The sequence below is a fragment of the Heteronotia binoei genome, chromosome 21 (assembly GCF_032191835.1).
Source record: "Heteronotia binoei isolate CCM8104 ecotype False Entrance Well chromosome 21, APGP_CSIRO_Hbin_v1, whole genome shotgun sequence".
Lineage (NCBI taxonomy): Eukaryota > Metazoa > Chordata > Lepidosauria > Squamata > Gekkonidae > Heteronotia > Heteronotia binoei.
The window spans coordinates 145,536,646-145,556,554 of NC_083243.1; the positions used below are offsets into that span (position 1 = coordinate 145,536,646).

General features: G+C 45.6%; 1 protein-coding gene across 1 annotated transcript in view; it reads left to right on the top strand.

The window, feature by feature from the left end:
* Positions 1-2,849, top strand: part of STK33 (serine/threonine kinase 33) — a 79,612-nt gene extending 76,763 nt beyond the window's left edge. Inside the window, exon 13 of the mRNA XM_060262742.1 lies at positions 2,032-2,849. Coding sequence (XP_060118725.1) covers positions 2,032-2,214 — 183 coding nt within the window. The 3' untranslated portion in view covers positions 2,215-2,849. The remainder of the gene's footprint in view (positions 1-2,031) is intronic.
* Positions 2,850-19,909: the final 17,060 nt, after the last annotated feature.

A 19,909-nucleotide genomic window follows, 5' to 3' on the forward strand; every position in this document is an offset into this window, starting at 1 on the left:
TTTGGCATTTGCTTAACCCAACCCTTGCTGCTCTCCCCAATGATCCCCCCAACTGTGGCACTGCACTAACCCCCAACTTTGCAACTTTCTCCTTGTCTACCCCCACCCTTTGAACTCTACTACCTTCCTGCCCTTAGCATTCACTTACCAACCCTTGCTCTTTTCTCATCTTGTCTCCATTCTTCTCCTCCCCCCCACCCCAACTTTCTCAACTCTTTCTGTCAGTATCTCTTCATGTTTAGGCCCAGGAGTGGAATTCTAGCAGGAGCTTCTTTGCGTATTAGGCCACACACCCTGATGTAGCCAGTCCTCCAAGAGCTTAAAAGGCTCTTTTTTGTAAGCTCTTGGGGGATTGGCTGCATCAGGGGTGTGTGGCCTAATATGCAAAGGAGCTCCTGCTAGAATTCCACCCCTCCTTAGGCCATCTGTGTCCACACTGGCTGCCAGGCAGCTGCTGATGCAGAGGCTGGCATCTCCTCTGGATGTGGGAGCCAGGCTGCATTGACCTCTGCCAAGCAGCAGTTTCTGTGGTGTGATGGAGGAAGTTAGGTGGAGCCTATCTCAGCATCTGCTTTGGTTGAAATGGCTGGGGTTTGGGAGACCAGGTGGACAGTGGTGTGGGCAAATTGTTCAAGCGTTCCCTGCACAGGCACAATGAACACTATTTCACTTTTTGCCTGTTTTTAACCTTCCCTTATATTTTATAAAGTTTTTAGATTTTTCTACACGCTTGGGGAATGGCCCACGTGTGCAGGATAATCTATTTTCCCTCCATGTGTTCCCTTTCTGTGGAAATAAGTATCCACACACAGGGGGCACAGTTGGGAATTAGATATGAAGGACTTTTTTCTCTCATCTATATATCTCCTAGTCCTAATCCATTTAACACTTTAAAAGGTCATCATCTTTAACTTTGGCCTGGAAACAAATTAGAAGCCAGTGGATACAAAACTGTGGTTACATAATTTTCACAATAGGGTTTGGTTAAGACTGGTCACTGCATTCTGAATCAACGGATGTTTTCAGGTGCTTTACAAAGGCAGCCCCACATGAAGTGTGTTACCAAGTGGGTGTCTAATCTACACTTCTTAATTAAATGTCAGTTGAGCAGTGCCCCCACAAGACCACTCTAGGAGCTTCTGAGGTTGCTACTGGACTCACATTCAGGCTGAAATCATGTATGTATGTATATGATTTGGAGTCATCTGGGAATGCCCCAGTTCCCAAAATAGTGCAGTTTAGTGCAAAATTATGTCATTGTGTGAAAATAATGACATTGATGATAAATTTAACTTGTACACAAAAAATTCTTTGAAATTATGTTTGTTGACTATTTTAGGGCGGATGGGCCTTTTACCATAAAGACACAGTTATGCAGCTGTATTCATAAGTAGTCCCATTGACCTCAGTGGGACCTATCTGCTTTATCTGGGCTGTGTTAGAGAGTCCCCCAGGTGATTCACAAACTTTTGTTCAACTAATAACTGCAATGTGCAACTGGTAACTTGAAGTGCAGTATTTTGGCCCTGCCTAGTTTCAATTGTGCACAATATATTGAGATAGTACTGCTGCCATCTTGGGAGTTGAGCTATTTCCATATAAAGCATCTGTGAATACTCTGGTTCACACATAGAGCATCTACAGGTGTGATAAGTCTAGCTGTGAACCCAGTGGTACCCTGCATGCTGAGAAGACACTTGCAGACAATGGACTGCCAATTTCTGAACCAACTCGTACAACTAAACTTAACTGAAGTACTTTGAAGGGCTTATAGGATTAGATTTATACTAAGGAGACTTGACTTCACAGAGGTTAACTGTTAGACAAGTGAATGTGCTTGCACATTCAACATGAGTGCTGTTCACTAGTGATGAGAGGAGAACATCTATTTCAAGAAGCTGTTCTTGATGCTAAAGTTTCTACTAAGAAATTCCTTTCTCAAACCTACATTGCTGTGGTCCTAGTGAGTACCATAGTGTTTACCATTATAGTAGTCTTCCCCTTTGTTAATATGTATATATATATTTCAAGTCACAGATTTGTGGAACTGGTTCAGTGTCTCCTGGGGTGAATTCAAAACGGAGCCAGGAATTTCAAGAGAAGAAAATGGAAGTAGAAAAGGCTTCTTTTTCTGCAAGTCAAGGATTGTTAAACAGAACTACGCCAAAATCAGCTACCAGTAGTGGCCTTCTCAAAACCAAAAAGAAATCCTAAAGATGATCCATCTGCTCCAAATGCCATTCTTACAAAGCATCTATTGGTAGTGCCAAAATGTGGCAACTGTATCAAAAAGGATCAATTGTGTCTTGAACTGTTAAGCCTTTTTTGTTGTTCTGAAACCCATAACTATCAAAAGAGCTCTAGCTTCATGGTAGTGCTGATAAACATTCTAATGCAGTGTGAATTCCTAACCTGTATGAGGGCATCCACTGAGTATTTCTTTCTAGCACAGAACTAAAAATATCTTTTATAAAATTTATTGTAGAGTAGCAGGCATCATTGATGTGAATAGCTCACTTCTCTGAGTCCACTTTCTGTGTTTTACCTAAGATTGTTTAATATTGTCATAAAGATTTGTGAGGGGGGAATAAAAAGCCAAAATATGTAATGGCTGTGGGTTATTTTTTATAATACTGTGCATTTTGCACTTGTAAGAATTGGCTTTTAAACTTACTGTAAGCATTATAACTCATGTACCAAGGTCAATGATACTTGTTCCAGATATGTTTATGTCACTGTAGATTTCTTAGAGAACATATTTTTTAAATTTTAAGTACTGTGAACATTGCTGAGGTGTTCTTGCTGCTAATTTTTTTGTGAATTGATTTAAATAAAAATAACTTGAATAACTTTCATAGTAACTTTTTTTTAAAAAATGGATGGATTGTACTGCTAAATAAAAGGTCAACGTTTATTCAAAATGTTTCTTTTAGAAGGTAATGTCTATGATATATTTATTTCTTAACAGTATGGTTAGAAGCAGACACCTGACATGTTTTTTACTGTCGTCAAGCTAATTAGGCTAAATACGTCTGTAGCATTCTGATCCACATACTTTCATAATATTTCATTCAAAGGTTTTTATATTATTCTGGAAAACGTATACTTTCTGTGGTTGCATGTTATCCTGAATGTACTGTGCATGCAGAGAAATATTCAGTGCCTCAGGAAAGCTGCAGGTTGTATAGCAGAGATTAGGCCTTCTTCCCAGGTTTTATATGCCCTGAAAAATAATCTGATTTCCAAATAGGAGCTGGAAATAGAGATATTGACCCATCTGTATTTGAAACAAATATTCCACATGAAACCATGTGGAGTACCATATATGAATAATTTAGTAATGTTGATTAAGCTAGAGAAAGAATGACTAACATGAATTTTTTAGAATGTCCTAATTTTATATCAACTGATGTGCCAAAGCACTTCACCGGAACTACTCAGCTTATTTCAGAGTTTTTCCTACTGTACGTGCTCAGGTTATTTTAAGCAAATCCCTGTTCCAGATACTGGACCTGACAGTTTCTCCATCTTGATATGAAACAGACAGAATCTCTTAGAAAGTCCAACCACCTTTTTGATTTCCTTGACAGTGGCACAATAAGTCCTTTTGTCTTAAAAGACCAAATCTAACTGGCTGTTAGCTCATGTCTCTAGCGCTTTCTCCTTAGTGAGACAGTTACTTGAAGGGAATGTCAGGACTTTCTGTGTTAGAGCTGCAGAGGCATCATTAGCCAACCTCAGGTCAGTCCTACCTGATCAGAGTAGTTCCTTGGCTGCAAACTGATGACATGGTGGTAAAGGTGATTCTGTTCTGTGTTCAGTTAAGTTCTTGGCTATTGTAAATGAACTGACATATATTGTGCCTATTGCTCTTTTGAACCATAAGTCTGTGAACATGTTGAGTTTTTTATAAATGGAATGCATCAGTCAGTATTTCTCACAAGATGGAACCGTTTACTGTGAACACATAACCTGTGCTTTTGTATTGTGAAGCATCCCTTGCCCTATTCAATGCACGACTTTATATATCCTCAGTTGTCAGCTTCTTGCTTCAACCACCCAATATGAGCTGTCTTTGTTTTATGGAGGTTCAAGAGCAAGTCAAATCACCATGTTTGTTTATTATTTTAAGCAGTTTATATCTTACCTCCCAATCTGAAGGATAGCAAGGCAGCTAACAAAAATATTAAGAACAATATGTTAAAATAATTCATCCAGGACAATAACAGCTATAAAGTTAACACTAGTAATTTTAAAAACACCACCACCACCATCATCAACCAACATATTGGGTAACCCTAGGCAGGCCACTTTCTCTCAGCCTCAGTTACCTCACAGAATGTTGTGAAACTGAAATACTAATGTGAACCCTTGGAAAGAAGGATGAGATACAAATGTAAAAAATAAATGCACTCATCCCAGATATGAGGTACCTAAATCATAGGCTGTGATCAGACAAGCAATTTGATCTGATGTAGTTGCTGTTCCCTTCCAGATTTAAAGTGCGTGATCAGATAACATCTGCTTCCCATTTCGCAGACCTTGGCATCCGGTTCTGACCCACCTTCAGAGCGGAGTTATCAGGCACCAGGGAAAGTCCAGTCTTTATGAATGTCAGTGCTTTCAGCCCACATTTCCAGATGTCTGAACTCTCCTATTGTGAAAGTAAGGGGCTTAGGAATGATGGGCCTTTTCTTCCGCTGTTTTTTTAAAAACCAGGTAGTGATGTGCATGTAAGTGGATCTTTGCCCCAGGGTTTTGAATCACTGCTTGTGCATTTCTACACCCAATGCTCTGTCAGGATCAAGAGCCTCTGGGGGAGTTGCTTTTGAGCGACAATTCCCTCCCCCCCAAACCCCTGCTGTTTCTTGGGACTGGAAAGCTATGGTAACAGTCCCCAATCAGGTTCCCATATCAGCAGGGAGCCTAGGGGAGCTGGCAACCCTACTCCCCATTCCACTTTCCCCCATGCAAATTGTATTAGCAGAAAAAGGTTGCTATTGGAGAGCATCCCATAATTAACACAACTGTCAATGTACTGAAGTCAGTGGGGTTATTCTCACTTAAAGCTGCATGATGCTTACACTCCCCCCTCCCCATGTATTCCAAGGAAGAGAGGCACTGCAAGGGAAGCTGAGAGGGGCCACAGTATTTGGTGGAAGGATTGTGGAGCTGTCAATAAGGAGCTGGAGCTTCAGATACATGCTTATGTGCATAAGTGAGAGGCAAAAAGAAAAAGAAAAAAGGATGCCACAACAATCTGAATGATTGTCCTCAGGCAAGTACAATGTGAAGCTGGTTCAGGGCTGGATGTCTGATCAAAACTTCCTTTTACAAAATAAAGTGGTGTAATTAGAGGTGTGGCCAGATTGTGCCAGGCCTGTAGTGTGACCACAGCCTTAGAGTGCTTTCTAGTTGCCATAGTAGCTTAGTTATATAGTTACCCAGTTAGTGGCACCACAGGGAAAATAAAAGGAAAGTGCCCATTCTGACAAACCTTATTCAACAATAGTCTAAGTGTTTAAAAATGCAATACTAGGTCATTTGTTCATTCCTAGCTACATGAAAATTTGATAGCTACAATCACCTTGAATAATGTTTCAAATATTGTATAGAGCGACAATAGAGAACCTTTCTACTTAGGTTTTTTAAAAAAGTGATTGTGAGCAGTACTGGGAGTTTGCACAGGCATAAGCTTTGCTGTACAAAAAATTGGTAATTACTATTAGTTAAAAGAACAGCTGCTATGGATTCTGACAACGGTGGTGGGTGTTTTTGGGTTTTTGTTTTGGTACAGTAATCACTGAAATATCTTTTGCCAGTCTGCACCAATGGTGCATGCAGAACTTTTGGTAACAAACCAGACAAGAAGCAAACTAGCAGTACTATACAAAAACCAGAAATTATTTCCCAGGATTTGATTTTGGTGCACACTGCACTGCTTTCTAGAATCATAACACATCAGTTATGCCTATGTTATGATATGCTGAACTCAGCTGATCATCTTTCAGTAATAATAAGATGTATTGCTTTATCAGAAGCAGTGTTTCAGTGGTTGGTTTGAGAAAGCTTAAGAATCACTGCACCAGTTGTATTAGATCCGACTCTACCTGTAGTCTATCATCTTTGTTTCTGCTACTGAAAATATAATTTACAGAATCTTCTTTACTTCTCTGAACATCTAGAATATCCACGTGACTAGATTCCTTGTGCAACTTTACAGTCACCTGTTGTATAACAGACCCCACACATAAGATAGTGGCAGTGATTTATTTAAGCTACTGTAGCCTTTGTCTAACTTTGACAAAGTAAATTTCATAGAATATTTTTCTTTAAGGTTATTTTGTTCAGAGATTCTTGCATAATTCTACCACGTAATCGTGTCTAATCCACTATGCATTTTTAATGGACAAAAGGTATTAGTTTGATGAAGGTCCATTAGAATCATGGGTGACCTTCAGGAATGTAGACTCCTGGGAAGGAAGCCTGGAAGCAGGCATTATAACCATGTAAATGGAAATCCACAAAAATGTGTTGCAAATCTGTAGCCTTATGGAATCTCTCTACATATCTCTTTGCTCTCAGGAGAACAATTGTTTTTTTCAAGTACTATGCTTACAGTAGTCCACTTTTAGCATCACTGGAGGAGGGAGGAAAGGGATTGTGATGCACAGGTTAAGTTCTGCTTCTCCTTAATACTAATTGTTCTGCAAGCTGACAGAAAGTTGGTGAGAGGCTGACAAAGCCATTTGATCAGTTCGAGGGAGAGTTAGAACCGGCTGGGTAAGGAGCCTGAAGTTTAAACCAGTGAGTGGCAGAATAAAATAGCCTAAGGCTAGCTAGGACAAAGACAACTTGTAAAAAAGAACCCTGAATTCCTGTTATGGCAATCTTACCAGCTTCTCTCCCTCATGCATCAAATTTTACCTTCGTTTCTTCTTTCTTGCTGAGCAGCCCCTCCATCTATTTTCTTCTTATATGTAGCTCTGTGGCTCTCACCCTGTCACATTATTAAATATTTTGATGCTGGGCCAGCCCATGGACTTGAGGAAAGAAACAAAATAACCCTCTGAGATTCTGCTCCTGTAACACCATGTAATGTAATGGCATGTGAGAGGCTTTTGAAAGTTCAAAAATAAAATATATTTAACTTGGAGGGGGGAAAGATCAGGTGGAATTGGGTAGGATATATGGGTTGAACCAATAAAAACTGAGGTAACATCACACTAAATCCAACTATGTCACCAGCAAGTTAGTGTTTTTGCTTTTCAACAAGGTCTTTGAAACTTTGAGGAGAGAAGCTTTCTTTTCGGTTTCTGCTTTAACTTTCATGCATAGGTTTCTGAATTTCACACTTCAAATTTAGAAGGCAGGAACATACAACAAAATTCCCTTCTCTCTACACAGACCAGGGATCACTCTTTTAAGAGTTATCTCCCTTTTCACTGGGCAGGAATTTTGTCTCTTAACTAGACACTCTGTCCCTATGGCCTGAATATAGATCTTCTATGATCCTTTCACTCCTCTTGCCTCCTTCCCAGTTCTCAGTCAGTGCTACACTGTCTCGTCCTCAGCAGTCAGTTCCCAACTATAATTTCTTAACTGCTGCTTTTCACAGAATTCTGTTGCTCAAAGGTTCTCAGACTCTGTGAGTCATTAACCCTTGATAGTCCATTACACCTTCAGAGAGCTATGGCTCCAAAATTCAAGTGTGGAGAAACTTTGTAATCATCTACCTGAATTACTCCAATATTGTGGAGTTTAAAAGTAAACTCTTCATTTGTTTAACCCTGCAGACAGGATTTGTATAGTCCCAGGGACAGAAACACTCATGCACACGTAAATCTTGGCCTGTATAAATATCAGGAAATGAATAAATGGTGGCAATTTGTGACTGAAGCAGTGTTTGAGTCCCAGTCCCAATAGCCCTGTAAATTGTATGTGAGGGTTAATGGGCACTGGGCTGTCCTTTCTGTTGATGTCTCTGTGAATGAAGGAGGGAACCTGGAATAAGAAAGGGTCAGGACTCTATGTATTTAAAAGAGGTAAGACAGGTGGTGAATGAAGCTCTGAAGCTATGGTAATTACAGCACCAAAATATAGAATGTGCAGTTGGAAATAATGTCCCCCAGTCTGTAAAACAATGAGCCTTCATGAACTGAGCCTAAACCCTCCCAAAAATTCAAGCTTGCTCCAGTACCAACATTTCCTGTCTCTGGCTCTCATTTTTGCAAAACTTAGTGAATAGAGTTGTGGCAGCAGTGACTTCCAGCTCAGCCTATGGAACAGAGATCATTGGAACCATATCCTAGGTTGGGTGGCCAATGGTAGCTCTCCAGATGTTTTTTGCCTACAACTCCCATCAGCCCCAGCCAGCATGGCTAATGGCTGGGGCTGATGGCAGTTGTAGGCAAAAAACATCTGGAGAGCTACCGTTGGCCACTCCTGTCCTAGGTGCCTTATCAGAATTACACACTCACGGGCATATCTAGGGCTAAAGATGAGGGCTTTGGTACTGCTGAAGCTCTTCACAACAGCTCTCCTCGCCGTCTTTGCCAGAATATGTTTGGGGAAGGGACGGAACATAGAACATATATGAACATATATGAAGCTGCCTTATACTGAATCAGACTCTTGGTCCATCAAAGTCAGTATTGTCTACTCAGACTGGCAGCGGCTCTCCAGGTTCTCAAGCTGAGGGTTTTCATGCCTATTTGCCTGGATCCTTTTTAGTTGGAGATGACGTTGATTGAACCTGGGACCCTCTGCATACCAAGCAGATGCTCTACCACTGAGCCACCATCCCTCTCAAACAATTTCATTGCATTCTTTAGGAGCTTCCCATGGTTAGAAGATCATGTCCGAAAAACAGTTCATGTAAAGTCCCCGGTTTTCTTGTAATTTGCTTGTTATTAATTAACTGCCACACTTTTGTCTTTACCAGGTTACTTAGTTTACTTCTTTTTGTCTTCAATCATATGGGCAAAGGACACTGCATATAATGTAATGTCATTAAAATGAGTTTGTTCTAAGATCCAGATAAACTTCTCATATGCCAGTATGAGGGTTAAAATCTACTGCTGTTATTTTCACTGTGGTTGAGTTTAGTTCTTGGATCCATATGATCATTCAAATAGTATCTGTGTTGGACTGGCTTTGCCCATTTGCTCTGTGTTCACTGGACAAGTCAGGAGAAGTTCAAGGATTCATTTTTTTCCCATCTTCCTTTGTCTTGTCCATCTGGATTAAACACTCCATAAACTATAAAATGAAGTTGAGATAACAATATTCTCTGAAGACTACATTAAAAACCCTCATTTATTATCATCCTTGGACTCTGGACACCATGGTCAGTAATCTGTGCAAGTTAACTGTTACTCCAAGGAGAGCTTCAGGAAATGAAAAAAGATATATCTTAGTTGGAGATGTCATCTTACTGGTAAAGATTATCTGCCTCTTGTATAGGGTTGCCAAGTCCAATTCAAGAAATATCTGGGGACTTTGGGGGTGCAGCCAGAAGACATTGGGGGTGGAGCCATAAGCAAAGTTATGACAAGCACAATCAAACTCTAAAGGGAGTTCTGGCCATCACATTTAAAGGAACCACACACCTTTTAAATGCCTTCCCTACATTAGAAATAATGGATAGGGGCACCTTATTTCTGGGCTCACAGAATTGGACCCCCTAGTTCAATCTTTTTGAAACTTGGAGAGCATTTTGAGGAGAGTTATCAGATGCTATGTTGAAAATTAGGTGTGTCTACCTCAAAAAAAACAGCCCCTCCAGAGCCCCAGATACCCCCAGATCAATTCTCCATTATACCCTATGGGAATCGATCTCCATAGGGAATAATGAAGTGCCCAGCAGACATTCCCTCCCCCCATTTCTGATGACTGAAGTAGGGGAGGGCCCGCTCCCACCTGGGGATTGGCATCTCTACTCACGAGATGCTGAACTTCCAAATTCTTTAAAGTAACACAGAGCAATCAAAGGTTCAAGTTTACCTGTCCTATGCAAACAACCTCTGAAAAGATTGTGCAACCAATGGAGGGTCTGGGCTGCTTTCACAGCCACTGGGAGCAGCCATGTTGTTCTGCCTGCTCTCCCCGCCCCCATTCAGCCTTAAAGACGCAGACACACCATCCCAAGAAGAAGCCTTTCCAAGTAGATTCTAAAGCCTCTGGAGGTGGAAAAGCACATGGTGGCTGTGGGGGCGGGGCTTCCCCCTGCTGGCCAGATGACTGGGAGCGGGAAGGAATCTGGGATAGTGGGAGAACCCCCACTGGGACCTGGGGATTGGAAAGCCTACTCTTGTAAGAAGGAATTTAGGGGTGTTCTGCACATTGTCCTTTCACTAAACAAAGTTCTTCTGTGTAAAAAAATGCATGAAAGGCATGTGCAGGGTGTCATAGATTATCATTGCACGTGTGATGTGTACCTGCATAGATGGTGCCAATGCAGCAGTTCCTAGTGAGGGAGGGTTTTTTTGGGGGGGGGGGATACATTTCTGCATTCAGAGGGTGTCACAAGGCAGAGAGCATCTATGTCAAAAGCTTGCAGTTGCTGAATATTGATAGTGTCCATCTTGGGCATGGGATATAACATCAGAGGCCTGTGCTTGGCACTGCTAACTGCTGTGGTGTTAACTTTGCAGTATCCTCCATCAGGGCATCAAGTTCTCACCCCTCTTCAAATGGCAGAAACCTGATTCTTCTTCAGAGAACTTCAGAAGCCTCCACTGTATATTGGTGCTGAGAAACTATGTCCAATTGCAGCTTTCCAACTTGAGTGCACTTGACTAGATACACATATCTATCTATTTAAATTATTTTAAGTCTGCCTTTCCAATATAGGAAAATTTATCCGGCTCCAACATTGGTGTTGATTAATGCCAGGTCTGTCAATAATAAGACCTACGTGTTACGTGACTATTTTATGGAACAACAGATAGACCTGGCATGTGTGGCGGAGACCTGGGTACGGGAGAGTGAGTCAGTCACCCTGAACCAGCTTACCCCACCCGGGTTCTCAGTCCTTCACCAATTGCGCACTACCGGCAAGGGGGGCAGGTTGCAGTGCTCATTCGTGAGTCTTTTTCTTTCAGGGCACTTCCTGTCCCAAACATCACAGGCATTGTGTCGGTCTGATATGGGAAGCCGAGGAGAGTTTGGCTATCTGGGTTGTGTACTGGCCGCCCAACGCACCCCCAGAGAGCCTCATCAGGCCGGCCATACGCTCGATTTGGTCTTTGGGGCTGGGATAACACCAGATCTGATAACTGTTGATATAGTTCCATGGTCAGATCATTTTGCCCTGAAAGTCTGACTGGACTTGCAGCCCACCTCCTGTTTGGGTGGCGAGCAGATTTATGCTCGCCCGCAGAGCCAACTGGACCTGGAGCTGCTTCGGAAGGCTCTGCAGGATCTGATGCCCCCAGACGGATCGCTAGATGAGCTAGTGGAGGACTGGTATTCCCGGCTCTCCACAGCCATCAATGATTTCGCCCCCCAGCGCCCTCTTCGCTGCCACACCAAAGCAGCCCCTTGGTATACCTTGGAGCTGCAGAGAATCAAGCGACAGCTTAGACGGCTAGAGCGAGTGTGGCGGAGATCTTATGACGAGGAGTCTCGAACTTCTTATAGAACGTTTATGAAGGTCTATGAGAAGGCAGTGAAGTCAGCTAAGAGATATTTCTATGCTGCCTCCATTGCATCTGCAAAGTTGCACCCGGCCCAATTGTTTAGAACGATTCGATCATTGACTACGGTGCCAGTTGGCAATCAGAAGGGTAGGGAATTGGATATTGGCTATGAGGCCTTTGCGACTTATTGCACAAAGTCTCGACTCTCTGCCATAATCTATCAGCAACAATTGATACAGTATGAGAATTGGAAGCCTGTTGTCCGTCTTCAGGTCCTACACTGGATCACTTCAGCTGCCTCTCTCAGGAGGATGTGGACAGGATCCTGGCTGCGGTGAAGCCTACCACTTGTCCTCTGGACCCGTGTCCATCCTGGCTTGTTAAAGCAGGCGGGGAAGACATTTAAGGGCCCTTAGCTGAGATTGTTAATCTATCCCTGTCATTGGGTATTTCCAGGTAAGCTCAAAGAGGCAGTGTTTCGCCTGCTTTTGAAGAAGCCATCTTTGGACCCTTTGGTCCTAGGCAATTATTGCCCAGTTTTGAATTTACCGTTTATGGGCAAGATAATTGAGAAAGCGGTGGCGGAGCAGTTTCAGGCTTTCCTGGAAGATACATCTGTCCTCGATCCCTTCCAGTGTGGCTTCCGTCCTAGTCATGGGGTGGAGACTGCTTTGGTCGCCCTCACAGATGACCTTAGAAGGCATCTGGATCAAGGCGGGTCAGCGCTGCTATTACTTTTAGATTTCTCTACAGGGTTTCACATGGTTGACTATGATCTAATGACCAACCGCCTTGCTGACATTGGAGTCCAGGGGGCTGCCTTACAGTGGTTTTCCTCCTTCCTCTGTGGTCGGGGACAAAGGGTGGTGATCGGCAAGAGGACCTCCCTGCGTCACTCACTAGAGTGCGGTGTGCTGCAGGAAGCTATTCTCTCACCCATGATGTTTAACAAATATATGTGCCCCCTTGCCCAGATTGCCAGAGGTTTGGGGCTGGGTTGTCACTAGTATGCAGATGACACCCAGCTCTATCTGTTGATGGACGACCATCTACACTCTGCCCCAGACCATCTAACCAGGGTGCTGGAAACAGTGGCCGATTGCTACAAGTGACCAGCTGAAGCTTAATCCAACTAAGGCAGTACTTGGCTCGGGGGGGGACTAAGATCGGGGATTCGGCTTCCCACCCTGGATGGCACATCTCTTGTACCAAACCAGAAGGTGAGGAGCTTGGGTGTGATACTGGATGCCACCCTTTCTATGGAGGCCCAGGTCACAGCTGTTGCACGATCTGCTTTTTACCATTTTCGGCAGGCCAAACAACTAGCACCCTATCTGGCCCCTCAGGACTTAGCTATAGTGATCCATGCAACAGTCACTTCCAGGCTAGACTACTATAACTCACTCTACGCAGGCTTGCCCTTGAGGCTGATCCGGAAGTTCCAGCTGGTGCAGAATCCGGCAGCACAATTGCTGTCTGAATCGCCTGTACAGGCGAGCAGTCAGCTGATGCTGTGCAGTCTGCACTGGATACCAATTGAGTACTGGATCCACTTTAAGGTTTTAGTATTGACATTCAAAGCCTTACACGGCCTGGGACTGGCATATCTGTGGAACTGTCTCTCCCCATATGAGCCCCGGAGGTCGCTGCGATCGGCCAGTCAGCATATACTGACCATCCCTGGCCCAAGGGACGTCTGGCTTGCCTTGACAGGGCCCTGACCTGATGGAACCAGCTCCCGGTGGAGGTTCAGGCCCTCTGGGATCTGCTACCATTCCGGAGGGCCTGTTAAACGAAGCTGTTCCACCAGGCCTATGGCTGAGGCAGACAGGCGTCCTATCATTTAAATGGGCCCCCTGCACGGATTGCACTGTACTGATTCACCATACTGATTCTCTGAGACCAACATAGCTGGGATTGAACATCTAGGTTGGGACAAGGATGCCTAATCAATCTGCTTACCTAATGTAAGTCATGGCTAAATTGTTTAATTTTTTAACTGTTTTAATTGTTTTAAACTGGTTTGATTGTTCTACTATGCTGGAAGCCGCATAGGCTTCCAGGCTGTGGAGGACCAGACTGTTTAACTGCAGCATTACATGCATGTGCCATGCAAATCCTTTCCTGCCACATAAGTTCTTCCTATGACAGAAAAGAATACCCTTGAAAGTGGACAGAACACACATGTATAAGCACATCCTTTTTCAGAAAATAGACCTACCTATAGCATGCCAAACATGTTAAATGTCTTGTGATCTTTGTTCCTCTGTCCAAAGAAGAACTTTGCTCCCCCCAGTTGGAATAAAGAGACACAGGAAGTTGGGTAAACTAAGGGCCACTTTATTAAAATTCTGGCAGCAAAGGCAAGGCATAGGTCGGCAGCACGGTCAAGGCCAGGAGTCCTTTGGACACCTCCCTTGCTGCTGGTGGGGAAGCCACCTTGGCCCAGACCGAAGCCAATTCCCTGTGGGGTGGCTCCTGTCCGGCTGTCACATTGCTTAGGATACGCCCAAGAGATTTGTTTCCCAAACCACACAGATTAAGTGGAGATCAATCCCGGCCATCCTTTGGGCAGTCTGCATGCTCTCCCCCCCCCCATGCCGCGTGGCCCTGGGGGAGACCCTGCAAGACCGCCCCCAGCTTAAATAGGACTGCCGCATGGTGCTCACCAAGCCGTCAAATCCAATCCAACCCATCAGCCCTAAGTGACCGACTTCAACTACAGCACCACCTCAGCTTATTCCACAATCCTCTGGACAGTAGTGCAGGGTAGGCGAAAAACAACCCTTCCTACAGCCAATAAAGGAAGTGGCAAAAAAATCCTACCCAGCCCCCGTTGTAATTGGGCGACCAGCCAAAAACTGCACTATATCCAGGGTGGGAAGATGGGCTGAACATGCAGCAAGACTGCACAAAGAGGGAAAGTCATATGACTAGGTTTGTGCCCTCCCCCCAGGACAGGAAACTGGCTGCTCTAGCAGCCGACTCCTCTGTTCTTTTCCTTCCACCTGAGGCAAAGGCAGCCCTCCCTGCTGCAGACTGTTTGCTGCAGGTAAGGAGCTGAATATCCCCCCCATTCGGAATAAAGAGACAGACATAGGAAGCTGGGTAAACTAAGGGCTACTTTATTAAAATTCTGGCAACAAAGGCAAGGCATAGGTTGGTGGCACAGTCAAGGCAAGGAGTTGTTTGGACACCTCCCTTGCCACTGGTGGGCAAGCCACCCTGCCCCGGACTGAAGCCAATTCCCTGTGGGGTGACTCCCATCTGGCTGGTACATTGCTCAGGATACACCCAAGAGATCTCCCCCCCCCAAAAAAAAAACTGCATGGATTAAGTGGAGATCAACCCCAGCCATCCTTTAGGCAGTCTGCATGCTCCCCCCCCCATGCCGCACAGCCCCGGGGGGGGACCCTACAAGACCCCCCAGCCCAAATAGGACTGCTGCATGGTGCTCACCAAACCGCCAAATCCAATCCAACCTGCCAACACAAGGGCCAAGCCTCTGCTTAGGATCCTGGGCCACTTAAACTTTTAAAATCTGCCAAAGACCTTGCTGTGTCTGCCAGAAACAAATCATTTCCCCGATCAGATAAATGAACGCCATCACTCCTGTATAGGTCCAGACTGCCGGCCTGAATCACCTGGTGAGGCAGAATGTGGCCCAACCCATCTTTCAAAGCCTTCTGAAGCTCCCTAGTCGCCTTATGGTGAGCCCGCTCCATGCCCCTGGGATCCAGAGCACCCCACCATGACAAACGTGGAATCATGGCCGACCACACAATTGTGGTCCTCTTATGGTCCTCAGGTCATCCCTGGCCAGCAATACCAGGGCCTTACCCTTCAGCAGGCCCAGGTCATTGCCACCCAAATGAATCACCAGTATATGCGGTGGGGGCTCTTTGCCCTCCCTAAACAACATGGGCAAGAGGCCTGACCAATGCAAATCTCGTCTTCCCTGCCACTCAACCGTGGCCCATTCACTGAGCCCCAAATGGGAGCCAGTAGCTGATCTCTTGGCATGATGAGCTACCCAAAAGATATAGCTGTGCCTGCAGATGAGGACCCTTCATTTCCTGCCGCGCACCAAGGCACCTAAAAAGAAGCACCAACCTCCCCACTTCAGCAACTCACAGCAAGGTAAGGAGGGGGGAGCAGAGCTCACAACCAAGTGAGTGGGTACACATAGCTCTTGAAAGATGCTGACCTCCACCTACCCAAGTGCTGAATCTCCATAACGGCATACCCTAAGGATTGGTGTTGAGGCAGCACCAATCCTAAAGGAGTGACTACCGAACTTCACCCCGGACAGGCCCAGTTTTGCTAGGGCCCTGCCAGTGATGACCCAAAACTAATGTTTTGACAGCAGATTCCCATCTGTATGATGAAACAGCCAGCCAGCCTCGCTACGCCTCAGTGCCAAATACTGAGACAGCACTGTGACTGGGCAGAGTTCCCTGTCTGAACATGGACCCAGATTTACCAGGACCCCCTTCCCCTACTGATCGGTTTTAGAACCCCTTATCGAAATGTGAGCTTCCCCCTCAACCCACTTAAGATCCTGCACAATCAGTGCCCAGCTGGTCCAGTCTGTTTTAGACAGCGCTACCAGCTCACACCCTCAGAACTCCAAAGAAAGCAACCAGGAAAGCGGCATGGAAAAGGCAAGCCTCATACACTGAAGTGCATACATTCCCCCAGGCCCGCTGCAGCCCCTTAAATATCACAGGAGAAATGGACCTCCACTCATCCCTCTGCTTGCCTGCTACCCTGGTCCAACCTTCCAGCATCTTCCATAGACGGAAATTGCTGGTAGCTTCGCTGAAACCCAAGGCCTTGCTGGCGTAGGCAATCACTGACAGCCTCCCCCGTACTGAGCGGACAGCCAAACCTTGTGTCTTAAGGGAAACACAGAAATGGAGCAGATGCTCCACTGGTATTGGCCAGGCCTTACCATACCCCTCCTGCCTCCTAAATTGCTCAAATTGATGAACTGCCCAGTCATACCCTTTCCTTGTGCAATAGCCAAACCTATTGCTCTGTAAGCCTCAACCCTCCAACCTGCCATAGCTCCGGGGGCATCCTTGCCGGCTGCAGATCAGCATCTGGAGTGAGCTGATGAAACCTCACCATCTGTTTGCGAGAGAAAGCGTCAGCAATCCCATTATTCACCCCTGGCACATGCCTGGCCCTAAACAAAATGTTAAGTCGGAGGCAATGCAGCATGAAGGCCCAGACCAGCCCCATCACCCCTGGCGATTTTGATGTAAGGGAACTGATGACCTGCACCACAGCCAAGTTATCGCACCAAAAGTGGACTGTATGGTTGGCCAACTCATCCCCCCACAGCCAAGTTGCCGCTAGTATCGGAAAAAACTCAAGGAAGGTAAGGTCCCTGGTGCATCCCTCATTAATCCAAGCTTCTGGCCATGTTTCCGCACACCAGTGTCTGTGGAAATAGGCTCTGAAGCCCTGTGCACCTGCAGCATCAGAGGTGACCTGAAGTTCAGCCTCAATTTTTAGGTCTTCCTTCCAGAAAGAAATCCCATTAAATGACTGTAGGAATTCCTGCCAGACCAGAAGGTCTGCCTGCATGCAACTGGTGACATGCACCTGGTGTTGCGGGAGGTGGAGCCCGTCCATCACCTCACAAAGCCTCCTCAGAAAGGCCTGGCCTCGTGCAACCACTTTGCATGCAAAGTTGAGGCACCCAACTAACTGCTGTATTTCCCTAAAAGTGACCTTCCTTGTGCCTAAAAAAGTGGCGATGTGGGCTTGCAGGTTCTGGACCTTGCCAGTGGGCAGGCAAGAGGCCTTGGCCACCGTATCCAACTCCACACCTAAAAAGGTAAACTTCTGCATGGGGCCCTCTGGTTTTTCATGTGCTAGGGGAATGCCGAGCTCCCCTGCCAATTCAATGAAACCCTCCAATAACTAAATACACTGGCCAGTTCCCAGGGAGCCTACCATCAATAGTCATCTAAATAATGCACCACCCCCCAAAGGCCCATCTTCACTAGCACCACCCACTCTACGAATGAGCTAAAGTGCTTAATTGCGGCACAAGAGATGGAGCATCCCATGGGTAGGGCCCTGTCTATGTAGAATTGGCCTTTGAAGGCAAAGCCCAGCAATTCAAAGTCCTCTGGGTGAACAGGTAGCAGGCGAAATGCGGACTGCATGTTGCATTTCATTAGCTCTGCCCCGGGGCCACACTGGCACACAATGTGGACTGCCTGATCAAAGGAGGTGTACCACACAGTACACAACTGATCAGGGATAGCATCGTTGACTGATTCCCCCCGTGCATAGGACAGATGGTGGATTAAACAAAATTCACCAGGCTCTTTTTTGGGCACAATGCCCAAGGGAGAAACCCTCAAATTGGGAAGAGGTGGTGAAGAAAAGGGACCCAAAACCCGGCCATGTCTTCCCCTGGCTCCAGTTAAGCAGCGCCTTAACTGCCCAGTGGGAGGGGGAAGCACACGAATGGCCCTCCCCACCTTTCCCTGGGTGAGCTAGCGCTGCCTCCCAGCTGCCAGCAAGCCCACTTAAACTTGCAAGCAGCAAGAGCCCTTACAAAAGGAGCAGAGGAAGAACAGCAAGAAGGGGGGGAGTGGGGTTGAAAAAAACAGCTGTAAATATGCTCTGTGGTGCTCCTTCGTGAACAAAAGGCTCCTGCAAGCTGCTAGGGAACTCTGTGTTGCTGTTGAAATCCGCTCTGTTGTTGTTGATGTTATAAATAAAATTTAAAAATATAAAATATAAAAAAAAAAATCCGCTCTGCAACGCGATGCCTTGATCGAGCGTGAGCTAGCTCTTTTGCTTTCTCTTCTGCCTGAACATGCGGCAAGACTGCACAAGGAGGGGAAGTCATATGACTAGGTTTGTGCCCTCCCCCCAGGACAGGAAACTGGCTGCTCTAGCAGCCAACTCCTCTGCTCTTTTCCTTCCGTCTGAGGCAAAGGCAGCCCCCCCCCCTGCAGACTCGATTGGCTGCAGGTAAGGAGCTGAATTCCTACCACAAAAGTTCTTCCTATGACAGAAAAGAATACCCTTGAAAGTGGACAGAACGCACATTTATAAGCACATCCTTTTTCAGAAAATAGAACTACCTATAGCATGCCAAACATGTTAAATGTCTTGTGATCTTTGTTCCTCTGTCCAAAGAAATAACTCCTCCATCCTATGTAGGGTTGCCAAGTCCAATTCAAGAAATATCTGGGGACTTTGGGGGTGGAGCCAGGAGACATTGGGGGTGGAGCCAGGACCTAGGGTGTGACAAGCATAATTGAACTCCAAGGGATTTCTGGCCATCACTTTTAAAAGGACCGCACACCTTTTTAAATGCCTTCCTTCCATAGGAAATAATGAAGGATGGGGCACCTTCTTTTGGGGTTCATAGAATTGGCCCCCCTGGTCCAAACTTTTTGAAACTTGGGGGTATTTTGGGGAGAGGCCTTGGATGCTATACTGAAAGTTAGGTGCCTCTACCTCAAAAAACATCCCCCCCAAGCCCCAGATACCTGCTGATCAGTTCTTCATTATTTCCTATGGGAATAAGTCTCCACAGGGAATAATGAAGTGCAGAGCAGATATTTCCCTCCCCCTCACCGCCATTTCTGATGACCCTGAAGTAGGGGGAGGGCCTCCAAACTATGGATCTCCTGCCCCCCCCCCTGGGGATTGGCAACCCTAACACACACTTGCTTTGAAATGAAAGCAAAACAAATGGAAGGACTCTGCTTTGACAAAGCGAACTCCTTCTGACCCTTCCCAATGAAGTACTTCCTGCTCTTATTTAAAGGCACATGCACACATTTTAAAATGGAACCTATTTGCTGGTTTCTAAAGCTGCCAGAGATCTACAGATAGGTGGTGGCTGTGGGGGGTGGGGCTTCCCCCCGCTGGCCAGCTGGCTAGGGGCGGGGGGAAGCCTGTAAAACTGGGGGATCCCCCGCTGGGACCTTGGGATTGGGAAGCCTAATCCTATGCCTTAGTAATTGTTTCCTAGCTGCTCATCAGTTCTGAGAAATATGAATGAACAGATTCAACTTTGTTTAGCTAGAAGGTTTTACCAACACTTGAAGATGCTGAACACATGAAGCTGCCTTATTCTGAATCAGATCCTTGGTCTATCAAAGTCAGTATTGTCTGCTCAGACTGGCAGCAGTTCTCCAGGTTCTCAAGGCTGAGGTCTTTCCCATCATCTGATCCTTTTAACTGGAGATGCCAGGCAATTAACCTGGGACCTTCTGCATGCCAAG